The 26100-nt window shown below is 43.0% G+C and overlaps 1 protein-coding gene across 4 annotated transcripts in view; it reads left to right on the top strand.

The window, feature by feature from the left end:
- ITSN1 (intersectin 1) overlaps positions 1-26100 on the top strand; it is a 3188156-nt gene that overhangs the window by 441847 nt on the left and 2720209 nt on the right. For all 4 annotated transcript variants that reach the window (XM_069636218.1, XM_069636217.1, XM_069636220.1 and 1 more), the window contains exon 8: positions 13373-13466. In XM_069636218.1, coding sequence (XP_069492319.1) covers positions 13373-13466 — 94 coding nt within the window. The remainder of the gene's footprint in view (positions 1-13372; positions 13467-26100) is intronic.

The raw sequence follows: 26100 nt of genomic DNA, 5'->3' as shown, positions 1-26100 counted from the left end.
AGCAGCGCACATAGCCGTCCACACTGAAACCCCTGATATACCCCAACACCTCTGCCACTAGCAACAGCGACTACCAACGAAAATAAAATTCGGTATAGCTGGGCACACATCGAATCTTCAGCAATAGCACTATTCTAAACCACCAACAGCGCCCACCCACGTGCCTGACCTCTGGGCTGCTAACTGGAACCTAGCCAGTCCTAAGCTTGAGAACTTGCACCCAAGTATCTCTGAATCTAAACTCGGAACCTCCTAGACATTAATTGCGGTCACAGAGGTAGTTCCAACCACAAAGCGCGTTGAGGCCATACAAATGGGTAAAGATCGCTATGTAAATAACCAATATAATACAAGCACCAATGTCCTCTGCTTATCAACGACACCTTAGCCAGGACCACAGATTATGAATACCTTCTTATAAAATTCCAACTCTCACCCTCTACAGTTTGACTTATTTATAGACCACCTGGCTACAACAAAAACGTTGCAGGCACACTCAGCGACGTTCTGCAACTACCTTCAACCTCCAGCACTCGCCATTCTAGTTGGCTTCAGTTTCTGGTTTGACTCCCCTCAAGCCTCATGACCTGCGCTCCGACAGATAACCTAGAAGGCTTTGACATGATAATGCAAGTCACCGCCCACCCACACTGCCGGCCACACCCTTCTGCTTTTCAGCACTACACATCATATGAACTCTGCCCCCACATCCCTTAACATAGACAGATCACTCTGCAATCTTCTTCTCCTTACCATCTTTACCACCAACCCCCTCCCAAGACCACGCCTAGCCACCACCAACCCCCACACCTTGCCCCACTCTGGAACAGTCGTCAACCCCGATCCAGCCAACTCCCTCAAATCACTCCCAACACCCTCCATCCAGGAAGGCCCACAATCAAATTCGTCGACCACTGGCTCTCCAGCGCCTTAAAATCCCTCAACCCAGCAAAACAGACCCACACCCAGGTAGTCAGTCCCCTCAACTATCTGAAAACCATCAAGCACCGGCTGGAACGGGCATGGAGAACCAACCCCTCAAAACGAAACCCCCTCCGCTCCCCCATGCAAGACTAACCAGGTGCATACAGATCGGAAATCATTAACCAAAAAGCATTCTATGGGAATCTTGAACTCTTGCAACCTAAGCAAGGAACTGAAAAGAATCGGCTCTGAATTCAAATCGCCAGGTTGCTCAACCCTCTACCCATCCAACTTCCAATCCCTGAGAGATGCCTTATCAGAACATTTTCATAACATTGCTAGCAACAGACACTTTGCCATCATCTCTAAAATACAAACCAAATCCCTGCCTCTTGCCCACCCATCTCCCCTCCCCTGTCTCAAACCCCCTCCTGGTGCAAACCTTCACCTTTCTCCTCGATTTCACACCAGGAGTTCCCCTCACTCCTAGCACAAAGCCACCCGTCTGGATCTCCGTAGGACCCTTGCCTGCCCACCCTCCTCAAAAACACCCTAATCTCAAACTGCGCCGGTAGTATTGCACGCTCAAACCACAACCAATCCCTTATACCAGAAATCTTCCCGGAAGCCTTAAAAATCTCCTGCATAAAACCCCTTGTAAAAATAAAATAACCTGTGCTTGACCCACTGCTTCTGTAGAACTACCGGCCTATTTCCAACACTCGGCCCATTTCCAGTAAGCCGGTGATACGGTATGCGTGAATCCATACGAAAAAAAAGTCCTAAGATTCAAACAGCAATAATATCACAATTGGTGATGGCATATATGTGAACCGAAGTATAGAAGGTTTGTAGAAGAAAGATGCAAGTGAACATAGGTTGTCAAGCTGCAATAGGACAGCGACTACTCTAGTGCCTAAGCAAACACCTATCCAAAGCCTTCACTAAATTTCAACCTTATCTAATGCTTCTTAATGTACTGTAATCAGTCGGTCCCAATGATTATTAAACTTCCAAATGCTAGAGCCTCCGCTGGATAACCTTTCTGTATTAAACCAGAAATCTAGGAGCCCCATAAAAAAGTAACAAAACTATAATATTAAACTGGACAAGTGCATCCACATTCAAACCATGTGTACATATAGAATTCCAACTGTACTTAAAAATCTGATCCAAAGTTGAGTGATGCCGCAAATCTGTTTACTTGCAATTATTATTCAGTTACCTGTATATAAATCAAAGTAACTAATAAAGAGATTGCTTGACAATCATGTTGACCAGTAATAAAATTAATAGGGGCTTTTATCCGGGCTTGGGTATGTATATGTATGTATATGTGTATGTGTATGTGTATATATGAGTTGATTAGGCTCAGCACATCCTCAATGGGGCTTATGTGTGTGCCACATGGTCATAGGCGTCATTTTTAAAACATAGTTTTTCTGTAGACACCTGTCCTACAATATTATATATTGGGAGCGCATGTTGGCCAGGACATTAATTTGCTTGTAACAGTTTGTGATGATTGGGCCTCGCCACACCCATGTCCAGACCTGTGCTGCCCACCTAACAACCAATTACATTTTGTAAATGTGAGACAGTTACTCAAGCCTGCATGAGCCCATTTTCTATATTTCCTAATGCTTTTTTCATCTATTAAAAAGCATTTGATTTTTATGAAAGATCCAATGCTGGAAATGGAATATGTTGCTTACCTGTAACTCCTGGTATCCAGCATTGATATCTTCCATATATTCATGTGCGACCCTCCATTCATGTGCGACCCTCCAGACGACTTCTTATTGCTCTTCTTGACTCGTATTGCCACATTCATGTGCGCTTGCCAAAATCAGAAAATGGCCTCCGTGGGTGCAGCTAAGAGAGGCCTGTCAATTGCCTGTGGGCAGTATGACCCAAAATCACACTATTGGAGTACCCAAGTGACAGCTGTTTTCAAATCTAAATTATGACCAAGGATTCTCAGCCTGACTGGGAATATTAAAAATGCATGTGAATTTATGAAGGATACTAATGCTGGAGAACAGGAGTTACAAGTAACTCATTCCATCTGTTTCTCCCCCTCACCCCTTCCACCATTTTCCCCTGCTCATTCACCTCTTGCTCTTTCTCTAACATGAAGGCACACTCTGCTTGGATATGCTGGCCAATTCTCAATTGTGAATGCAATACTTGATCAAATAAAAACGATCTGAAAACAGTTTATCGGATCGTCAAAGCCAGACATTTGCTTTGCTATGTCGGAAAAGTAATCTGTACAGTCTCAATGGTAAGTTGTAAGAGAACAAGTCGGTCAGCTCTTCATTAATGAGATTTCTCATCTTTTTGAAAGTCAGACATCAAGATATCGATTGACCAATGGAAAAGCTGTAATTCTTTTTTCAAATGATCAAGCACCTTGTACTTGTAATTTTGCTACTGCTGTTTTTTTTTCTTCTTTTTTTTTTGGGGATGTGGAAATTTGGGAAGGTGCTCCAGAGTGATCTGCAATTAGTTGGCAACGCAACACATTTCTCCTACCAAACACCATCCTCAAATTTAATATTAAAAATCTTTGCTGAGCATAACCATTCCCTGTTTGTTTAAAAAAATCTAATTTTTTTATTTTCAATATTGGTGTTTCGGTGCGTACAAATGTTGTAGCTGCTGCCTCACCCCTAAATGCCAGAACAATTTATATTTTCTATTAAAGAGTGTCACAATTCTGTCCTTGCAAGGGGCCTTGCACCAACCCCACCCTGGACATTATCAGGGTCACCTTGCAGCATGGCCAGAAACCGAGTTTAGGAAACACTTTGCTAGAGACACCGCTTTACCAGTGCTCTGTGCCTGTTCCAAGAACAACTGTCATGCTGCTATGTACAGCACTCCCAGAGTTTTGATAAAGCCAGGAGAAGTTCTATGGTGATCTATGTCTGCTGAGTGCAAAAGCGCCTTATGAAACGTCGGTGCCTGATATAAATCTTCCTTCTACTCTCTGACCTGTTCAGTTTACCCAGAACAGAACTGCAAGACTTTTCCTTGGCCTCAAGCCCAGGGACCGCATCTCTCTGGCACCAACATCCCTTCACTGGCTCCCTGTGGCTGCAATGATCAAGTCCATCTGCATAATTCACAAGGCTTTCTTCGCCGAGGCCCTTACTATCTGCAACGCTTGCTCCCTAAATACTAGAAACTAAACGACCTAAACTTCTAGAGCCCTCTGGTCGGCCTCCTCCAACCCTCTGCTCGTGAGCCGTTTTTCCAAACAGATTTGGGGGTAGATCCCTATCCTCTGCAGGTGCCTCCCTCTGGAACAGCTTCCCTGCCTCTCTCCGTCTTGAGCCAGACCTCCATAAGTACCGGAAACTCCTCAAGACCTTCCTTTCTCTCTCCCCTGCTAACCTCCTTTCTCTTCTCTCATGCTTCCCTCCTTCTTTCTTTCGCACAACCTGCTCAGTTCACTGACTGGTCACCTGGTGCACCTCCAGAATCTCACAGGTCCCAGGCTCCCCCGCCAGTCATGCACTTTCCTCCAGGCTTAGCACTACTGCACTTGGAAGTTCCATGTTGGTTGCCCCTCTCGTGAAATACGTTCCTACGTGCACTTAACCCAGGCCCCTGCTGGACTGGGAGCACTTGTCCCCCTCCCTCGCACTTCCTGTCTTCGCACTAGCACGACCTTGAATGTACTACGCCTAGCAAGTTTGTCTGTCCTCTCTCTGTCTCCCCTCCCTAGCTTGGCTGTGCCTGAAATATTCATGCATAGGCGCATTAAATGACCGACCACCAATCAATCCGAAATGTCGCCAAGCCTAGTACGGTAGTTTATTGTTTTATGTCCTCCCTGCCCCCCATAACCCGCCCCCCCACTCTTTGTCACACACGTACACTAGTAGAATTGCCTCTGGACTAGTATGCTAGTTATTGTTAGACCATTCGGAATCTTCAAGGCCTAAGAATGAGGACTGTATTCCCTTCCCACCTTGAAGCCCTTTACTTGTGTAAACAATTCCAATTCCACACCAAGTGGAGATAACAGGCCGATTATGTATTGTTGCCAAATGTGGTAGTAGAGTAGTAGACAAAGGTGCAACATCTTTCTAGAGTATGAAAACATTTGAGATATCAGAGGAACAGGTTAGATGTCAAAGCACTGTGAGCTGGTAGTTACCAATAATATTAAATTGTCTCATGGCATATGAAATGCATGCTTATGTCACCAGATTAGTGCCTCCATTTGCAACTTTATACTGGGTGCATGTTTATCTTTTGTGAACTTTTAAGAGTGGTGAAGAGTTGATGACTAAAAGCACACTACTGGAATACATTTAAAATGTTTAGTAGGCATTTTTTCAATAATGTCACTATAACATTCACTTATTTTAAAAAGGTTTTCACTTTTGGGCATTTCGAGTAATATTGTCCATGCTCATGTGATGTCTTCTATACTCCGAAATCCCACGTTGTGTCCAGAAGACACTGAATGGAATGTATTACATTTGTAGGGATAACTTAACATGCTTTGGTTCAGTCTGATGTGAATCAGCCAAGTATATATGTATGCCACACAACCTTGCCATCTGTTGAGAAGATATACAAAACTTTTTTTAAATTATACAATGGTTGGAACTTATAGTGAATTTTGGGTATGAGTAATTAACATTCATGCCAGACATCCCTTTATAGAACCCCCCCGTCCTCCATACAGCCTGAAAGCAAACCACAATGTTGGGTCAATATGACCATGAACAAAGCCTAGGTCCAACGTGGTAGTATAGGTCTTTTCTTTCTTTTTTGTGAGCAAATGGTGACATTTTGATGTGTTTAGTCACTGTGGTCACACAACTTTTCACCATTTAAAATCAGCACATATATTAATATATATCCACCCACATTAATATAAATCCACCCACATTAGGAACTTCTGACATTTTCTTTCAAAAGTAAGTATTTGAAGTTTGTGTCCCACTATTTCATTGTATACTGACCAAAACTGAATCCGTCATAGCCTCGGAGTACACCAAAAACATTTATAAATGGACATTGACAATCCTACATACTGAAGTCCGATATAATCGTATTGAAGGTGAGCGTGGATGGATGGATGTCAAATGCAACACACAAACACAATGAGTAAGTATATTGGTCACTAATGTAAAACATAGTCCCATAGAGAGAATACAGCCTTTTGGGTTGGTGAGAGTACAATGTTAATTGGGCCAGGAGGATAGCTCTGAGGCAGCGCATTTGTCTTGGGAGCAAGACAGTAATTTAATTAATGAATCATTAACAATGCAGAGCAACAAAGGCTTGAATCCCAGGCCCGAACAAGTTATAAAAGATATAAATTATACTTGCTCATTAGTTTGGTCTTGCGGACGAGCAGTGCCCATAGTTCATTCGTTAATGTCATCACAATAAGAATGGAACGGGTAAAACGTGCTGCCTGGAAGATCTTCTGCAAAGTAGTGTGCTGTTGTGCGATTTTATTTGGGCTGCCCTGCGGTGGAATTCTCCTGGCAGCATGTGTTTTTTGGAAATTCAGAAATCCGTTTACGCTGCTGCCCTTGGCACCAAGTGAACACATATTCATATGACTTGTTTCTGGAAATTCATCTTCAGTTGCACCAGGTATTTTGACTTCGAACAAATGGAAGCAATACAGTGTACTCTGGTTTAAATATAAAGGTGTGCTAACCATCCTTTCTAAATTTGTAACTAGGCTTCGTGATTTTTTTCTTTTTATAGATTGATGGACGTATATGAAGTATAGATAAAACGTATGAGCAAAAATTGTAAAAAATGTCAAATCACATTATCAACGATTGCTTGGTGAAATGCAGACATGCAGTATCTTTTCATAGTTAAAAATATTTAATATTGATCTGTATGTGCAGTCCTGTACCGACACATACTTCATTGGTAACGTATATAAAATACAGATGTAGAGGATAAGAGTATGTTCTAGTTTCACCAAGATGTAAGAAGGTGATTGAAACAGAATTTTTGCTTTACACAAACACTGGACAAGCAACGAGAACAAAACGTGGTTAATAAAGCGAAAACTAAGAGGCTGCGTTGATGGGTTTTGCAAGAGAAAAGTGTCTTCAGCATTTCCATGACAATGTAATTGAGTAAATGCGTTCAACTATGTTTTGCTCCAGCAGGTGTCGTCCGGATCGTATGCTCTGGGCCACCAGAGCATTCGAACTGAATTAGCCTGTGTCTGACTTTCCGTTACCACAATACGGTTCGTCAAATAAGTGTGGGTTACAGTGATCATTATATTAAAATGTTAGGGATCGCCATAGAAAACGCACGTTTAATGCATTGATACGAAGTGCGGAACGGTTGCAATTATTCATACAGTGCTGGTGGGTGACTGTTTCTTTAAGATATCTAAAATCTTCTTTAAAAGTTAAGGGAAATGAATTAAAGATCGTGATTATGTTAGCTGCTTCCCTTTGAGACAACATTGCACCACTTACAAATTAGCCACCTGGGAAGTCAAGAGTTCTATTTCAAATAGCTAAATTAAACACTTAACTCGCTAAGGGAGTTGTTTATACTTATAGGCTTGGAAATCTGTGTGACCCTTCAATTCTCCAAACTTTGATCGACTGTTGCAGTCAAATTCAATCTGCTTTGTGACAAAAAAGAATGATCAATTGTGCTAGCACTGGAGTCACTGCACACATGGATGGGCTCTTACCCCATGAATTTAAAGCGATCCCTCAGGAGACTAATGCAATTACTACAAATCTTGAACCAAGGAATTGCTGAGGAGAGACCTGTGCTTCGAGCTTCCACACGTTCATTTACAAAGCTAGAAATCCAATCATCGCTGAGTTGAATACATTGAGAGACGCCACAGTTCCAGCTGCCCTAGAGCAAGCATGGGCCACAAGCTTATTAAACACTCCCTTCAACCAGTGGTTTGTGCATATTACTGTCCCATATCTAATCTGCTGTTCCTTCTTAAAATCTCAAAGCTTCAACTAAACAACTTCATACCTCGGATACAATCTGCTTGCAGACTCGTATTCTTGATGTTGCACCAATAGAGGGACATATTTCGGCCTTCTGGAGATCAAGGACATTCTCCTCCAAGTAATGGACCAGGGAAAATCTCTCCTTGAACTCGCTGCAGCCTGTGATACCCTCTAGAACACCCTCTTGCTGCACCGCAGCAGGGAGGTGGCACGGGTGTCATGAAATGATTCAAACTGGATTCTTTAACTTCTTTAAAGTCTTGACAGATTTTTCAAATCTGTAGTGGCCAGTGTTAGGGAGAATTCTCTGTAAAGGCTAATTTCCCAAACCTAGTGAGTCCCCCAGCAGCTTTGCTGGATTTGTGGCGTTTATTTTTTTCTCCTGCTAAGAGTGAGACTCTTTCTCCCACTCTTCGACATGATTTGAGATATCCTTTGACTTTGTAATGTTTTATGGGCTATGGGGTCTTTTACTCCATAGGATTTCATGTGTTTTTGGTAAGTGTGTTACACAGCACCCTCAGTGCAGTAACACAGGGGTGTCATAGTGACCCCCAAACAGACTCCATACCCTGGGACTGACTACTGTCTCCCAGGGCATGTAAAGTCACCATTGACTTTACTAGTCTTAAATTGTGAACAGAACCAGTATAAAACATCATATTGTGGAAGTACTGGTAGAGGTAATGCGATTGCCCCAGGGTCTGTTTTCCAAGGGGGCACCCCCTTGTCGAGTTTCTGGCTGGTGGCAGTGGTCACCACGCGAAATATTACACTGGACTATTTCCTATGGGATTTTCCCATTCATTTTAAACGCACCACTTTTTTGGTGCAATGTTAAAGATACCGCCGGGTTATTTATTTAATATTTATTCCCCGGTTGGGTCTTTTTGCCAGGACTCTGTTTTAAAATGGCGTTTGTGTTCGCCTCTGTAACTCCAACCCAAATCGAGCCCTTTGTTCCACTTTTTGGCAGGCTTCTGCACAGAAGCCTCCAAAAGTGGTGCCACTCTGTCTGGGTCTACAGGATGTGTGGGAGGGGGGGGGGGTTAAGGCACCCTGGACTGAGTTGCCTCAGCAACTCAAGTCGCACTCTGTGCGATTGGCCCAGTGGTGAGCCACCCGGCTCACCACTTAGCATGTTTTAGTGACAGCTAGGACTGATGAATGGGGGTTTTCTGCATAAAAGCAGGGCTTTGGGGACTGGAACTTGAGAAGTCGCCACAGGACCAAAGAATCCAAAGAGGGAGAAGCTGAGCCGACCTGCAACAATGACGCCACCGGTGGAGCCCTGCTGAACCGTTTCACCACTTCCCAACGACAGAGAAGTTCTTCATCCCGGAGAGTCTTCTTCCTCTGAACTGGTGGGGATAACCAGTTTGCCCTCTTTTTTTGCCTTCCTCGATCGTCTTGTGGTCGAATCGCCCGTGCCAAGCACCCCGGCGGCCGGATAGCCCCACTTCACCACTACCGCAAATAAAAGGGTAGTACCTTTTTAACCGGGAAACTCTGCAGCTGGTTTCTTCCCTGGCAGTGCAACGACCCCTAGCTTTCCTCCACGTCGAGATCTCCTCTTCCCCTGGACGAAGCACTGACTTGCACCCGCTGCCGGGAACAACTTCCCCAGCTGGAGCTTTCTCACCATTTCAGGTACTGTGTCCCGCCTGGTCTCCCTTGCAACAGACTGTTCAAGGTGTCCCGTAAATCCTTGACTTTCTATCCTGGGGTGACTTGGGACCTGCAAACTAACTTTTCCTGACTTGATCCTACCCTTTTCAAACTATCTGCAAAAACTCTTTAAAGTACTATTCAACTATGTGATCTTGGACACATTCTGCCTTGCTCTCTCCAAGAGTGGGCCTGGCCTATGACTTTCTTGCTCCTCGGTAGACTGCTTTTTCTGACATGCTCTGGTTCTCTTAAAGTGTTGGTATTGTGTATTTTCCTAATTCTGCTTTTTCCCTCCCTTTTTAACTAACTTATTGGAGTGCCAGCTTAGGTTAAGCGCTCACCTCTGTCTGAAAATAAGTGGTGTTTTAACTAAGACTTGTTTCATAAGTAATCAGGGATGTATATATATTAATAGTGACTGTTTGAACTTGCTTGTCATATTAGTGTTAGTGTATATTACAAAGTGTGTTTTTTAAATAAATAATATATACTTTTATACCCAAGCTCTGGTCAGTGTTTGCTTGTGCTACTGTATTTTGGTACCTATCTTGTATACTCCATATACTGCCTAACTCTTCTTGAAAGAAGTCTGGCTGCTCAGCCACAGCTACCAGGTAAATCTGAGTGGTACAGACTGCTACCAATTGACTTTACTGCCAACACCTGTAGCCCTAAGCCTTTTGCAGTGGTCCCTAAGGGAACTGCACAGGTTTCTGCCTAACAGCCACCTGTGGCATTCCACATGAATCGGGTATTTCTCCCTTTCCCTTTAACTTTTATACCCATCCTTTATACGAGCACCTGGCTCATTTGGAGACTGTTTCAGAACTACGTGGATGAAGCCCCGGTAATGTTTGGTTTAGACTGGGGTTAGTTAAACTGAAAAGCAGGTGTCTCTACTCTCTGGGTTCATGGAACAACATTGTGAAAACAGAAAAAGGAATCCAGAGGAAGCAATTTAAAATTATAAAAATTATGATTTCATATACAAATGTAAATCATATACATCAAAAAAGGGATCATTTCAAACAGTCGGACAATGATAAAATTGAAACTCTCAAATTCATTAATTGCATTCGTAACCTAAATGCAATGCTTTAGAAATAAAACACATTATGAAAGTAAGAGACCATTCCAAAATACTTGACGAGCCTATAATCAAGACTGTATCATATATTAATCTTTTTGTCTTCAGGCTATTGCTAGGACCTGGACAACCTTTCAGGGCCTCAGTACTGACTGGTTTCGACGTTTCAACATTATTTTCACGTCTTTCTCAGGGAAAAGATTGTAACAACCCAAGAAAAACCCATGCAGTTAAAACTCATCACACATCCAGTTTACTAAACCACTGAATCAAGGCATTGGGCTTGTTTAGACTGGGACCATGAATCTAACATTTTACATATTTGTCATGTTTGTGTACAGGTGGAGACATTGATTAATACCAGGCTCATATTGAACCAAGCAAAAACAGAGCTATTGATGATATCCACACCTTATGCATGGCCCAGAGCTGCAGCCATAGGCCCCGATATCAGAATCGAATATCGGCGCCAGCACAACTAAAAGAAAACATTTTTAAATGCAACCCTTTCGATTGATTTGCATGTCAATACCATTGTTGGTATGCCAAACTGTCTTTGCTACTGCAACAACTAGACCATAGTTCTAGAAGTTGAGGCTTTTGATCGAGCCTTTCTAACAGTAAAGCTTACTGGAACTCCCTTTATGTTGGTGTTATGCAACGCACCAAACGTCAGCTCTAGTCAGTACAAAATGTCAGCCTGGATAGTCTCCAACATACCAAGGAGAGATCTTTCTCCAGTGTTAACACTGGCTCGCAGTAGAATTGGGTCAGGACACCAACCTCTGTGCCATTCACGCCAAGAGTGACCATTATGCCCAAGGACAACCTTCACCCACTCGATAATGGCTATTATAGCTCATACTTGTACAAAGTTGGGTGAACGTTAGCGCTTGCCACACTAAGCTGTAGGCATCGGCAGGGGCATTTCCCAAGAGAGATGTGAATGAAGGCAGATGCAGCCCCTGGACAAAACTGCTAGTGTTAGCATTGCCACGTTCCAAACGGGTGGGAGCGGTAACATGAATGAGCAACTGAATATGATGATCAATGCCGAGCAGCCCCAACGCAAGGGGTAGGCCTCCCGCCTATTAGATTGAGAATGAGACTGCAAGGGACGCACAAATGCCTGTCCACCCCGCTCACAAATGGGGGGGGGGGGGGGAGGTCACGCAGGCGGCTGGTACCCAACTTGGGAAAGTTAAGCATGTGAATGATTGCCGTATGGGGGGAAACGGGTAGTGAGTATCGTACAGCCATGATCTGAACGTAAACACTGAGACGCCCACACTCCCGACCCGATCAGAAACATGGAAACTTGGCGCCTCAGTTCAAGACAGCAATGCCTATTAACCAACCCACTAACAACCTCACTCTCTGGATACACACCTCAAATTCTAACCAAACACAACCACAAACCTACAACGCAACAATCTGCACAAACTTCACCACACTGCAACAACAAAACAAAGCGGACATAGAACCAGACAACAGCACAGAACGTCTCCCGACAGCATAACACCCCAAGCCCAGCCAACGGAACAGCACATCACTGCTCTCTTGCACTTCTCCAGCTGGTCCCCACTCCCCCAATAACTCTTCCCCCCCCCCCGCCCGACCCCTCGCCTTTTTCTTCCAGAGCGCCAGGGGACCTCTCCGGTGGTGGTGATGCGCTGTACAAATATCCTTTAACGTTGACATTCTAATTTTATTTTGTCTGCTGTTTCCTCATTTGCACGTTCTTTCAGTGTCTTTCACTTTTGCAATTATTATTTTAAATTGTGTGGGAGGCGGTCCTATCCAAACCCCCCTCCATCCACACCCCCTGTGCTTCCGGCCACCCTCACCTCCTTATGCCCACTCACGCATCATATATTTGGTGAAACACACCTTGATCAAAGGTGAACTGTGAAAGTTGAACTAAAAGTGCACTTGGGGGGGAAACTGACAAAATGCAAACGTATTACAGTGAAATCAAGATTTTTTTTTTTTATCTAACCAGATGTACTACACAACTCTTTATGACTTTGCCCCATTATATGTGAACAGTCTGATCAAATGTATACTTCAACTCTCCACCAAAGAGCCGGAACTCTACCCGATCAGTGTTCTAGGGCAATTGGCCTATTCTTTTCTGTGGTAGCAGCCAGAAAAGGGAATTCCTTACCTGAGAAGATTCAGAACACTGCAGAGTGACTGAAAATAAAAAACGTTGGCGATCCTGTTACCTTGCCTAAACCCTGCTTTAGTTTCGGACTGCTACCCTCCGGTCGAAGCACCTCTACGTACAAACGAGAGCTAATGATAATGTTTGTTTTATATTGCTTATGAATTTAATATCGGAGCACTACTCATTTGGTGTTATGTATTTAATGTTTCCAATAATTCACTTCTCTCTCTAAATGGAAAAAGGGTCTAACCTTCTATTTAAGAGCACAAGTGCACACATAGTTGCCTAGGCCATCTACTGTCTTCAAAAATATCTTTATAGTGAGCTCTTGATCAGCTTTAAAATACCATTCTATCCACTGCAAGCATACACGAACGTCCACGTATTCTTGAGACTTCTCCAAGAAAGAAACTACTATATTGAATTATGTATTGCTAGTAAAAATTACAATTTGCAGTCCCTAGTGTTTTCACCTTAGAAGTAGACTTTTGGAACCCATTTAATGATGTGCTTTTTTTCAAATTGTAGCCACATTGCCAAAGAGTACATCATTCAGCAGATCTGGTCCTGGGTCGCAGATTAACCCTAAACTACAGAAAGCGCAATCATTTGACGTGGCTAGGTAAGTGGATTGCTACCGCAGAATATATTGCTTCTTGATGTTATGTTGAATGTGCTTGAATGTCTCTATTGGCACAGTTCGTAGTGGAATTGGACTATTTCCGTATGAAATCGCATAATGGTTTCACATAACATGGAGGGTTGTTTTTTAGTTGCTTTTAAAACGCCTCAAAATATTACTTTTTGCAATCTGACTGTTCCCCTAAACCAGGGGTCTACTTCCTGTGGCTCTCTAGATGTAGTCCAAAACTCCCATTCTCCCCTTGCATTGACTGTTGGCAATGGCTGATGGGAGCTGTAGTACAAAACACCTGGAGATCCACAGTCTGCAGTTGCCCTGCCCTAAACCCTCATCACAATTGAATTGTCCAGCACTTCAGTGAATGATCTCAAACATTGCCGAGTGTCCTGGTCATATCTCTCCACCCTTTTCTGTACAAAATCATTGAAACCGTGCTCCCAAATTGCCCCATGCCCTTTGAATATGCTGATAAATGGGTACAAGTAGCCAAGTCACTATAATCTCTCTGCCGAAAAGGGGATGTTGTTTTTTTAGGGCAGGAGCGCCACCCCCCAGCGTTCAGAGAAGGAAGTGTGAATGTGCACTGTGTAACTAAAGTATTTGGCTGCCTCAGCAACGTAATGAAAATAATTGTACTGTTACCTGAACATGGGGCGTGATCATGGCACAACTTTTTTGAGCAAGTTTTCTGCTTCGCAGCAGATTACTGTATTGATTGAGATGGCTAGCGGTGTGCCAGTCGCTAGAGGTATGTCCCGCAGTATTGAAAACCCCAGTATTTGAGTCTGTCCTAGCAACGGACAGTAACATTTTATTGGGTACGTCCAATGACATGTAACCTGATTGAGAGGGGGTGGGAGGAGCAGAGCAGTGCCATGAGCATTGCAGCACACAAGGAGCAGAAGTCCCTGTCTGCACATGGGTGTGGTCCGGAGGGACACTCTGGCCATGGTGGACCATGATGTGCAACTGTTACTGCCCATGAGAAGGACGCGAACAGACTGCGTTGCTGCCTGCCATGCACAAGCAGCAGGTTTCTGCTAGTACTAAAAGGGCAGAGGATCCATCCTCTGTTTGACGGACAGCGAGTGACACTGATTCGGCAGTAAGAAGTAAAGATGTGCTTCAAAATATAGGGTTAGTGGGGACACAGCATGCTCCTATGATCTTAAAGTTGGACTGCAGAGCGCTGCAAAGTGAAATCTTGTGTGGTGTGGGTTTCCAAAAAAGTATACATAATAGACAGGTCATGCAGCTTCACCTCTGTATAGTTTGTTTTAAGCTCGCAGTTTATTTACACGTGATGGCTTTACTGGCTGAAATTCTGTTTTTCAGACTTCGTGCTCCAAAAAGGTTTTGTTCCCCATCCCTACGTCGTGGTCGTATTTACACCCTTTTGAGCAATCTGTGAAATACACATGTGACATGGAAAGACCCCTTTTTTAGCACAGTGCTGTGGAAAAATTGTAGTATTTCGGGCAGCCCGTTTTTTACCTGTGTTTATGTAGGGAGTGGGTAAATATGGAGTGAGACGGACAGAATAGTTCTACAACTTCACTAGTCACTGAGGTTAGTGGGTGACTTATGAAGAAGTAGCTCTTTACTGTTGTTGCTGATCACCGTATCTGTCACACGTGGGTGGCTCTGCCTCTGAACCCACGGGAACAAACAGTTAACAAACTTTGTCCGAAAATGTACATGGTGTAGGACATCAACATCAGGGTGAACATTTGCTCATTTGGATTTTTTCATTGTTTGCTTGCTAGCCCAGAAACCTAGTTTTGTGGCACTGATGGTGATTATTTCCAGCGGTTTAGGGCACATAATGCCCATGCGCAAAGCGACATTAACATTTGTCTTCGTGCATTGACTTGCAAGGCTTATGAACCCCAACCTCTTGTAATTAAATGCGCGTTTCTCTTTAACATAGCCATTTGCCACCCACAATGCGTGCAACAGGTCACCCCACTGGCCTCACACATCTCCTGCATGTGTTTGCTTGTGTTTATGAGGAGTGACTTCGGCATCTCCGTAAGTATGTGCACTCTAGTGAATGAAGGTTGGGAAGTCACTGACTCGGAATGCCAGTTTCTCTTGTTATTTCAAAAGGCAATGTCTCGCTGCCATCACCCCATCTGAGCGACTCCCAGTGAGTGACTTGTAAAGAACCTCTCTTGCATAAATACACAACGGTATCCCAGGGAGCGCCGCAGTGCCACGGAGTGCTATTCTTTTCACAACCATGCAGGGGACACTAGAAGAGAGCCATCAACCAGGCTCTGCTATTTTATGTGCATCAAAATAGTGAGTGGTTCACTCTGACATTTTGTGGAAAGGTCCATGAGGGTATATGTTGCACGTGACGAGGACATTTAAAATGTGTTCCAATAGGAAATCTTAATTCTAAAATGTGAATATTATCCAGCAGCTGCTTTGTTCAACATAATATGGGCATGGGCAAGGGTGTTGCTAGGTCTGGAAAAGACCCGGGGCTAAGCTAATGTCGGAACTGTCGGAACTGGGGGCTAGCTAGCCTTTTGCCTTTTGGCTGTAGCTCCTGAGATTCTATCCGGGGCTACAACCAAAAGACCAGGGGCTATAGCCCCCTTAGCGCCCCCATGCAACGCCTCTGGGCATGGGTAGCGCAGATGTTTCGGGACTTTACTTCTTGGATGTAAGCATTCGTCAATATCTTGACTTAATGTTCACAAGATATTCAAGCTGCTTGACCTACTTATTGTGTATAGTTTAAGACCCACATAACGGAGGCAATAACAGGGATTGCACTAATATTCTGCATTGCACCCTGCAGCTTTTTCTTTCCAGTCTCCCATTAACCTGAGATGCAGATACCCCTTTGGGCCTGTGGATGCAACCAGCAAATCCTTTCATATCAGTAGATGTGAATTTATAGCTAAAGGGCCTGATTATCAAAGGTAGTTTTTATCAGAGTGAATGGGGCCCGGGAGAATAGATGACTCCGAGCAACACTGATACGAATCCCGGTACTGTGCTTGGAGACTGGTCCCGGTGTTAAGAGCGTTATGAAAGATGAATTCATTAATAGTGGTCAATGTGAAAGTCTGATTTTTCCCATTTACTTTATACTTGATTAACAAACCCTAAAGCTGGAGCAAATCTAAAGATTTCTGGAGCATCTCTGAGATGCACTTGAGCACATTTTTGTGCATAGCATTTTCTTGTCGGCACCTGAGATGCTCAAGCCATTTCCAGGTTTGCTCCAGGTTTAGGCATTGTGAATTGGATATAGTGGAGCTGGTGCAAATCGGATGCTCACATGCAATCACTCTTTTGCTCCTATTTTAATCTTTCAGCATCAGGTCCAAAGAGCGTCTGCTCTGAATGCAGAAACTCCTGGCATACTTAAAATAACATGTTCTGCTTATGTGTAGAACACTATTCAATATGTGTGGTTTGCACTATGTCTACCACAATGGCATCCACATAAATGTGTATACCTTTCCAGAAGAGGGAGCATGCCATAGGGCAGGAGTCAACAACCTCTGGCTCACCACATGCTTTAGACTCCAACTCCCCCTAGTAAGCGTAGTCAAAGCTGGAGGATCCTGGGAGTTTGTCACCAGTAGCCATTGAAACTTTTATTTGGCATTTAATGCAAACAAATGTTGCGTGCATTAAATGGCAAATAAGTTTTACTGTGTGTGGCTTGCCTTTGGGTGGCAGCATTGCGGCAAAAATGAAGTGTGCTTATGGTGATATACCATTTCACAGAAAACACCTGTATGTTTTTTGCCACCTCTAATTCTGGGATGAATGGATTTCTTTTAGCTCTAGTATGAACATGAAGGAAATCAACCTGCAGGACTTGGGGGCATTTAAAAGTTTTTTTGTAATTTTTAAAAAAGTTCTCTTTATATCCGGTGGACTTTTTTGAAGTTTATGAAGTGTCATGGTGAAACTAATATGGGCAAACCGCTGTGAGACCCACAAAGCCTTGCAAGATGGGAGGGTTAGATTTCCCAAATCTCTACTCTTATTAGTTGGCAGCACAACATGCTACATGGTGGTTCATGGACACTGATGAACTCCCACATGTTAGATACGAAATGGCAATAATATTCCCATCAATGTTAACTCCCATACTCTGCATCTAACGGCAAAGTTCAGACATTGCACACAACATTGTAGCATCGAGAAACGTAGCAGCATTGGGGGAATTTATTCTCCTACCATCTCAGTTTATTCCACTCTGGCAATTGAACTAACATTTGAAAGGTAAATGACTAAAGAATCCCTGATGTTGCGCTTTCACTTGTTGCTCCTTTAAAAAAAAAAAACACGATTTGCATTGAATGACAGTATACATTGTTGTATGTATACTTTTTTTTGGTTTAATTGAAGTAGTAGTTCACTTCTTCTGATTGAATTTTCTTCATTCAATGTATGTTTTTCCAACTGTTGGATTATGTGTTTAGTGTCTTTAATGAAGGAAGATAAACTTGCTGCCATAATTCAACAGTTGGAAAACCTACATTGAATGAAGAAAATTATTCAATCAGAAGTAGTGAACTACAACTCTGATACTTTAAACTCAAAGGAATACACACAACATATACTGTCATTATTATGTGCAAATCTAGTGTTTTAAAAAATATATTTTAAAGAAGCAACAAGTGAAAGCGCAACATCAGGGATTCTTTAGTAATTTAGCTACCTCAGTAGCCCCAGACAGCCCCGGGGCATTGAATCCCAGTAAGCAGCTCACTTCAATATAATCAGAAAAATGTTATTTCTAACAAAAGGTGAAGTGCCAAGTGCTGCTTTAAGGCTGATTGTACACAATTAACATTTGAAAGGCTAGTTGAGCGCTCTTTCGAGAAACGGTAGTCATTAGGTTGCATGATCAATGTATAGAAGGAAGTCTGATAACATTGTAACAATAAAAAATCAAAAGGGAAGTGAATGCTATTACCACCTTATTGTTCTGCTTTAGAATAAAACATATATGCTATGGCAACATAAAATGTACACGAAAGAACGAACAACATCCCCAATAGCTCATTACATTGTAGCACCACCACAGTACAAAATGCAAAACAAGTATCCACAATATACAAAATGATTACATCTTTAAAAATGTGGCAACCAGATAGGGCACTTAACCGATGGGGGAAGCAGCACTAGGTACCCAACTCACAGATCAAGAATGAAAGGAGCAGGCCTGCAGACCAGAGAAATATCAATCAACAGAATCATCCACTTTAAAGTTTATAATGGATTGTGTCCTCCCACAGATTGCTCCTCTTGGATATATTCTTCCTGCACAAGACTCGAAAAGATAGGACTTGGTCCTTTATCAACAGTTATCCATTCATCTGAATGCCATCAATTAGTTCAAAAAGTACAAATTTTAATAGAAATTACAAAATTGTCTAAAATACATGATTAAACCTTCTAAAAAGATACATATGCATCGTATTAACAAAGACAAACATCATGCACAATCAATTCTAAAAAATCTTAGAGATACTGACGTTACTGATCTCTAATTAAATCCCTGTTGTGTAGTTCTTCTAGATCAGAGTTACGATTATGATTCATCGTTATCTTTTCTATTCTTCTATTCTAATTCTATTCCATTATTAGAATTAGAACATCCCTTCACTGGAATATTCAATTCACTCAGACAGTTTAATTAATTAGACTGACAAAAAAATTCTCGACATGTTTCAGTCCTCTATGTGGGTCTTGGGACTTTCTTCAGGAGTGGTCAATGTGAGGGGTTACAAGTGGGCTTTGGCCAATTTAGGAATCCTCTGGCCTTCTCTTAGAGATGATGGTAACTGTTGATAAAGAAACGATAAAAAAGAATCGATTTATGTTTCTTCCGACATCTTTAAAAGTGTCAAAGAAGACTACAGGGTCCTATTGGTTACCTGGTCTTCTTAGTGTGCGGGCTTTCTTGATTAGCAGGCGAAAATTTGTCCACATAGGTTGGGCGTTATTTTCTTACGAGGAAGGATCTTCCTACAGACTCTGCAAACAAATGTTTTATTTGCAAGAAAGTTTCTTACAGCCTTCAGGTTAAAAAACGCAATGCATTCTGGTGGTCGTAGTTCCTTTGAGGGGTCATTTAGTTAAGAGGTGTGGTATCCTTTCAGTAGTGATAGGTACTCGTTTATATAGACTTCTAAACATTGTGGCGAAACCTTAGTGGCATTTCCATTGTGCATAAACTCTTAGAAAAGGTCGCGTGTTGTCCGGTTTAGTCCAAAAAGCTCTTTTCGTGGTTTTCCTTGCAGCAGGGTTTTGCGGATGTGCTAATAGTTTTCTAGCTTCTGTCTTGCGGCTTCTACAGGTGGTTTCAGAAAACAAACCACAGGGAGTATGTCCATTAGTTATAAAGGGATTCCTGTTTTCCGTTACTGCAAACAGATCGAAAAAGGCTGCAGTTCAACCCTTCTACAGCTGTTCTCAAGCTAAAATTTAGCAAATCAAATGCAGTGTTATATCTTACTTCTATTTAGCTCAGTATTCAGAACGGGTTACTGCGTGTGTAGTGATTTACCTCTTACTTGATATACCCAAAGGTGCCGCTGAGGGGTGAAATGGTATCCCTGTGAGCTGGTGTATTGTAGGAGCTGCAATTGGCTCCTTCTGCACGATCCTACTTCATAGGAGCTCGCACTTGTTGTGGTTCGTGTCTACGTTTCAGCCGCCATTTTAGGAGGTCTAAATATAGCTCTCTAGTTGTCCTTTTTTAATGTTATAATTAAAGGACCTCTAGTCTTTTTAATCCTCTAACATTGCCACTGACAGACGAAAAATGATTATAAATTGAGACGGTCAGATTTTTAACCAATCTATAGACTCATTGAGTCCTATTTTATCACTTTTTGTTATAAAAATGAGTCTGTTCTTTTTCAAGCAGAATTCTGCTTTTTGTATTATGATCTCTCCCTTGTACCATTAATAAAACGGTCCAGCTGAAATTTTCTAAAGAATAACCGTGTTGTGCTTCTCCAAAATGTTTTACTAGAGGAGCATTGATGACTTTATTTTTCAAACAACTTTTATGTTTCAGCATCCTGGTTTTGACCTTCCGGTTTGTTTTCCTTATGTAGTGTTTATTACACGGACATGTAATCATGTATACTACATATTCAGAGCTGCAGTTAGTCATTAGCTTTTGTTTCCAAGGGGTGGGTAGCCCTATGTCTATTTCTTTGGTTTTTGTGGGTTAATTTACACATTGCGCAGTTAGTGCATGGGTAATGTCCACTTATAGGTTTTAGTCCCCAGGTTTCGGTAAGGCTCAAGGTTTTGATTGGTTTTTCTTTAAGTTTGTTGCTGCTCACTCTGTTCCCGATTGTCTTGGATTTTTTGTATGCAAAAAGAGGAGCTGGAATCCCTATTTCACTCTTCTCAAAGATTTTCCATTGGGTTTTGACTATTTGACTGATTTTCAGACTCAAATTCGAGAAAGTATTGACACATACTAGCATGTCTTGTTGAGGTTGTTTAATTTTTACCTCTAGGAGGGCTTCCCTGTTATTCGCCGCTCTTTTGGCTGACTTTTTAATAGTTTTTAGGGTATCCTCTCTGTTTTAATTTGGCCGTTAGATTTTTTGCTTCTGTTTCAAAGTCTGCATTTTGGCTACTATTTCTCTTGAGTCTTAAAAATTGGCCATATGGAAGGTTATCTCTCCAAGTGTTTTACGTGATGGCTGGAGTAGTGTGATAGTGAATTTTTTTCAGTCTTTTTATGGTAGGGTTTGACCAATAGGCGCCCATTCTCATGGAAAATAGTGAGGTCTAGGAAGTCAATAGAAGTTTTTTGAATGTTCATGGTAAATTGTAGATGTGGATTACAATTGTTTAACCATATTAAGAATTCCTCTGCTTTTTCTACTGTTCCCGCCCAAATTAACAGGACGTCATCAATAAACCTCGCCCATGAATGAATATGCGCTTCAAAAGGATTTGTTGTGTACAGGTGTTTTTTCTCAAAGAATTCTACAAAAAGGTTGGCTAGGCTCGGGGCCATCGTAGCCCCCCAGTTGGAAGTAAGAGCCTTGAAACTCGAAATAATTTCGTTTAAGGGCTATTTCTATACACCACATAATAAACGAGCTGGGTACTGGGTCGTTGTCAAGTCTATTGAGTAGTATTTCGCTGATCGTTTCAACTGTAGCTTGTTGGGGAATGTTAGTATATAGGGATACAACATCTAGACCTATAAGGAGTGTTTTAGCGGGATCATACGGTAGGTTTTCATATTTGTTGTTCACATCTTTGGTGTCTTTTAGGTAGGATCTCATTTTCTCTACATATCCTTTTAAGTAGTGGTCTGCATACTTAGATAACGGTTCTAGAATAGAATTAATCCCTGAAACTATGGGTCTACCCGGTGGTTTAATCAGCGTTTTATGGATTTTGGGTAGACAGTAGAATATGGGTGTAGCTGGTTCCATTTTGTTTAAAAAGGCCCATTCCTGTTTGCTAATCCATCCTCTGTCACAAGCTTTGGTCGTTTTGGTTTCAATGAGGTTTTCCAGTTCTTTTGTGGGATCTACAGACAATCTTTTGTAATAGTTCTCATTTTCTAGTTGTCTATGACATTCTTCTATGTATTCATTCTTGTTTAGCAACACTATAGCTCCACCCTTATCTGCTCTTTTGATCACAATCTTTTTGTTGGAAGCTAATGATTCGATCGCTGTTCTTTCATTTGTGGTCAAGTTTTGATACATAGGGATATTTTGTTGTTCCAACTTAGTTACTTCCGCCAGAACTCTTTTTTTCAAAAATTATTGATTCTGGCGAGTATTTGTATGAGGGAGGACAGAAAGTAGAGCCCCTTGATTCCTGTTTCCCCTTTTCTGTCTGTAGTTAGGGTTTCCTCTTCCACGGTTTGGTGGATTTTGACCTGGATTAGTGTTGTCTGGATCGCTACTTGTGTTACTTGAGCTATAAGATGTCGCACTAAATCTAACCCGTCTGTTATTTCGTGGTGGTCCTTGTGTTTGTGCCATCTGTGTTTTGTATCCTTCTTTTGATGTAACGTGTACTGTCCTTTCACACTGCCACCAAAGATCAATTGCTAGTTATGGAAAAAATCCTTCTTTGTTCCGGCAGTGCACAAGAATCTACTGAAGAAATATAAACCAGCATTTATTTATTTACATTTATATAGCGCACAAGCAGCCCCGGGGCATTGAGGCGCTGTTACTTGCAATGAACTTAGTTACATGGTACAGGTAAAAAAGCGGATGTTGACACATTGTCAATGTTGCAGGATGACGTACTGTTACAAGTATTGCTTTTGAACATATGATACGATATACATGGGATAATCATGCTGGAATGTCTAGCCTTAAGTGAACAGAAGCATTCTTTAAAGGCTCCCCACTCATGACAGCCTAGTGGTTCAAGCTGTAAAGGAAAGCAAAGGAAAGCTCTTACCCCTCCTTGACCCCTAAAAGGGCTGGCGAGTGGCAGGACTCCATATCTAATAAAAAATTCTTGGCTTCAGGCAGCGTTGCTCTAAACGCCATTAATACAAATTGTGCACTCGCCAAATAAACGCACACATTGTAGGCAGTGACATTTGAGGCTGCAGAGCATATGCCAAAGGGCAAAAGACAGATGGATTGCTGTGCACTGAGTGGGAGAGCCATGGTTTCACTGATCTTTGCCTGGCTCTGGAAGTCGCAATTTGCCCAGGATGTACAGTCCAAGTTACTGGGCATGCTATTTGATGGTTCTCATTTTTTTGGCCCTAAAGCGGATCATAGCCCAGAGAAATTTCAGGCATCAAAAGCAGCATTGAATTGTTTGGGAGCTGGTGTGGGCTATCTTGCAACCCAATGGAAGGTAAAGCCTTTTCGATGATCCACACTAGTCGGAGGCAAACAGTAAACCAGTAGATGGGGTCAAAGAAAAGGTTTGAGACGATTGAAGGCGGGCGAAGAGGAGGCAAAACTCTCCTGTATACTCCCACTTTAGTCCCTTCCAGTGCAGCACCAGGGGTTTGAAACCTCAGAGCTTTTACCACCCTACTCTGTTTGGGGGCGGGGAGTGCCCACTGCACCATTCATAAGACTGGTGCAGTATTACTGCTGATGCACGAGCACGCCAGGTGGTCATACAAGGGTACTGCCTTAAATTTCTCCAGCGTCTGCCACCCTTTCCCATCCAGAAACCCTTTCCCATCCACCCACCCTTCTGGAAAAGCTACTCCAGCAGGAAATTCTCACTGCTGCAAAGTACTCTTCATTTGTTTTGGTCCCAAAGGACAGAGGACTGCGACCCATCTTGCATCTGAGATGCTTGAACAACTTCCTCAGGTTGACAAAGTTCAGGATGGTAACACTCTGGCAGATACTCCAGGCCTTGATGCTCCAGGATTTACTTTTGTGCTGATCCATCAGAAGCACAGAAAGTGGCTAACGCTTGTCATCGGCATTTCCTACTATTGGGTCCTGTTCTGCACTTCAAGCGCCCCTCGGCCCAAGGGTCTTCACTAAACTGTTGGCGGTGGTGGCAGGAATTTTTCCTTTACTTGGGCGAGTGGTTGATCAAAGTCTGGTTTATTGAGCTTTAGATCACCTTGATTGTGCCGGACACCACCTACACAGACTATGCTTCTCCCTCACCTTTATGTCCCAGGAGACACTGTCTAAAATGCTTCAGTTCATTAGTGTTTCTGAACCCATCCTCGGGCAAAGCTTTTCCTCTTGAGGACAGGGCTCTACACATTCAACAGATGTGCCCAGATTTAAAAATCCCCAATGTTTCAGTCCTGAACTTTTTGCAGTTGCCGGGCTTCAAGGCATCCTGCATTTTCTTGGTTCTGGAGGTCAGTTGAGAATGAGGTCCCTACAATGGGCCCTCGGGTCTCAATAGTCACAATTCTCAGGCAGCATGTTGTACTCGCTACAAGTCACAATCAGTCATGCAGGATCTACAGTGGTGAACTCGCAGAGGGAACTTGATATCTAGACGCCCTTTTTTGTAACTGTGCCAGAGGCGATCTTTTGTTAAGGACTCACTGAAAGGCTGGGGTGCTCACCTGAACAAGCGAACCGTGAGTGGGCTGTGAACGAAGCTCCATAGAAACCCGTTAGACATTGCAGTTTTTGCCTTTGATACATGGGAAATCTATTCCGATCATGATTGACAACTGGGGGTTTTGTACAATTGCGCCAAAAAAAAAATTGGCCCCCCGCAACACCCCGCTCACTATACTGTGTGGCATAGTGAGCGGGGGTTGCGGGGGAAACTCCTGCAAGTGTATTCGCATGAGAAAGGTGCAAACTTTTGGTAGTTCGCACCTTTCTCATGCAAACAGCCGCGGTCGGATCACTTGGAATCCAACTGGGTGGCCATGCAGTACACCAATAAGAGAAGTGGTGTTAGGTTGCTTCCGCTGTACAGAGGCAATGTAGCTCCGTTTCTGGGTGTTGCAGGAAAAAGTCAGTAGTTTACGTGTCTAGGATGGAGCGCACAACGGCTGATTACCTGAGCATGCAGGGCTCGGTCTCCCACAAATGGGAACTGTGCGAGGAAGTCCTTCTGGAGGTCTTCTCCCTCTGGGGGAACAGTTCATGTGGACTTGTTTGCATCCTGTTCCAACTGCAAGTGCAACTCCCCAGGGAATTTCTCCTGAGAGGCCCTGGGGACGCTTTCTTTGTGGATTGGAGCTTCCCACTGAACCCTGTTGTCCCTTGAGTGATCAAGAGGTTGAAGAGATGTGGAGCAACAATGATCCTGATTGCCCCAGATTGGAGCAGGAAGACATGGTACCCTGATTTTCTTGACATGACCATCTGTCCTCTGCTGTGTCTTCCACAGAGAACGGACTTGCTCTTGCGAGAGAGTCCGGGTTCTTCACCAGAGCGTGGACAAGCTCAACCTGCATACCTGGCTTTTGAACGTCTGAGGTATAGGGACTGGGACTTTCCAGTGGAAGTAATGGAGTTGTTGCTTTTGGTCAGATGACCGGCATCCAAGTTGCTCTACTTCTGCTGCTGCTGGATGAGATTTTGCAGCTGGTGCAGAGCCAGCGAAATTGATTGTTTTCTTTGTGACATCTCCAAGGGCCTTCTGGCAGTGCTTTCCATTTTCAAGTGCATGCCTGAACAGTAGTTCTTCACAATCCTGATTGTTCTGCAATTCCTGATGGGGCTAACCAGTACCTTTTCCCCTGGCCCCCTTTGTGGTGCCGGGGTGGAACCTGTAAGACTGCTTTCCTCGTGGCGATTACATAAGCGCACATGGTCAGTGAGCTTCAGTCCTTGTCCTCTAGAGCATGATTTTAATGAAGGATAAAGTGACTTTCGGTATGCACCCTTCCTTTCAGCGTAAATTTATTTATTTGCTGGCCTTTTATCTGCCACCTCATAACTGAGGAGATATGATTCATAGATTAGACCCACTAAGTGAACTGAATGCTTACATTGCTGGAATGAACCCCATCAGCTCTGCGTGGGCTACATTGGGCCAAAGGTGGATAAGAGTTACAACATGGACCATTTAAAGATGGATTGTCCTATGTGTCCCTGAATGCTATCCCAGCGTGGGAAAATTAGAAGGCATTCAATGCTGTAAATGTGGCTGCTACATTGAT

Source organism: Ambystoma mexicanum, chromosome 7p (assembly GCF_040938575.1).
Source record: "Ambystoma mexicanum isolate Mex_15411 chromosome 7p, UKY_AmexF1_1, whole genome shotgun sequence".
Taxonomy (NCBI): Eukaryota; Metazoa; Chordata; class Amphibia; order Caudata; family Ambystomatidae; genus Ambystoma; species Ambystoma mexicanum.
Note: the sequence above shows the minus strand (reverse complement) of the source record. Positions and strands in the feature narration are given on the sequence as shown.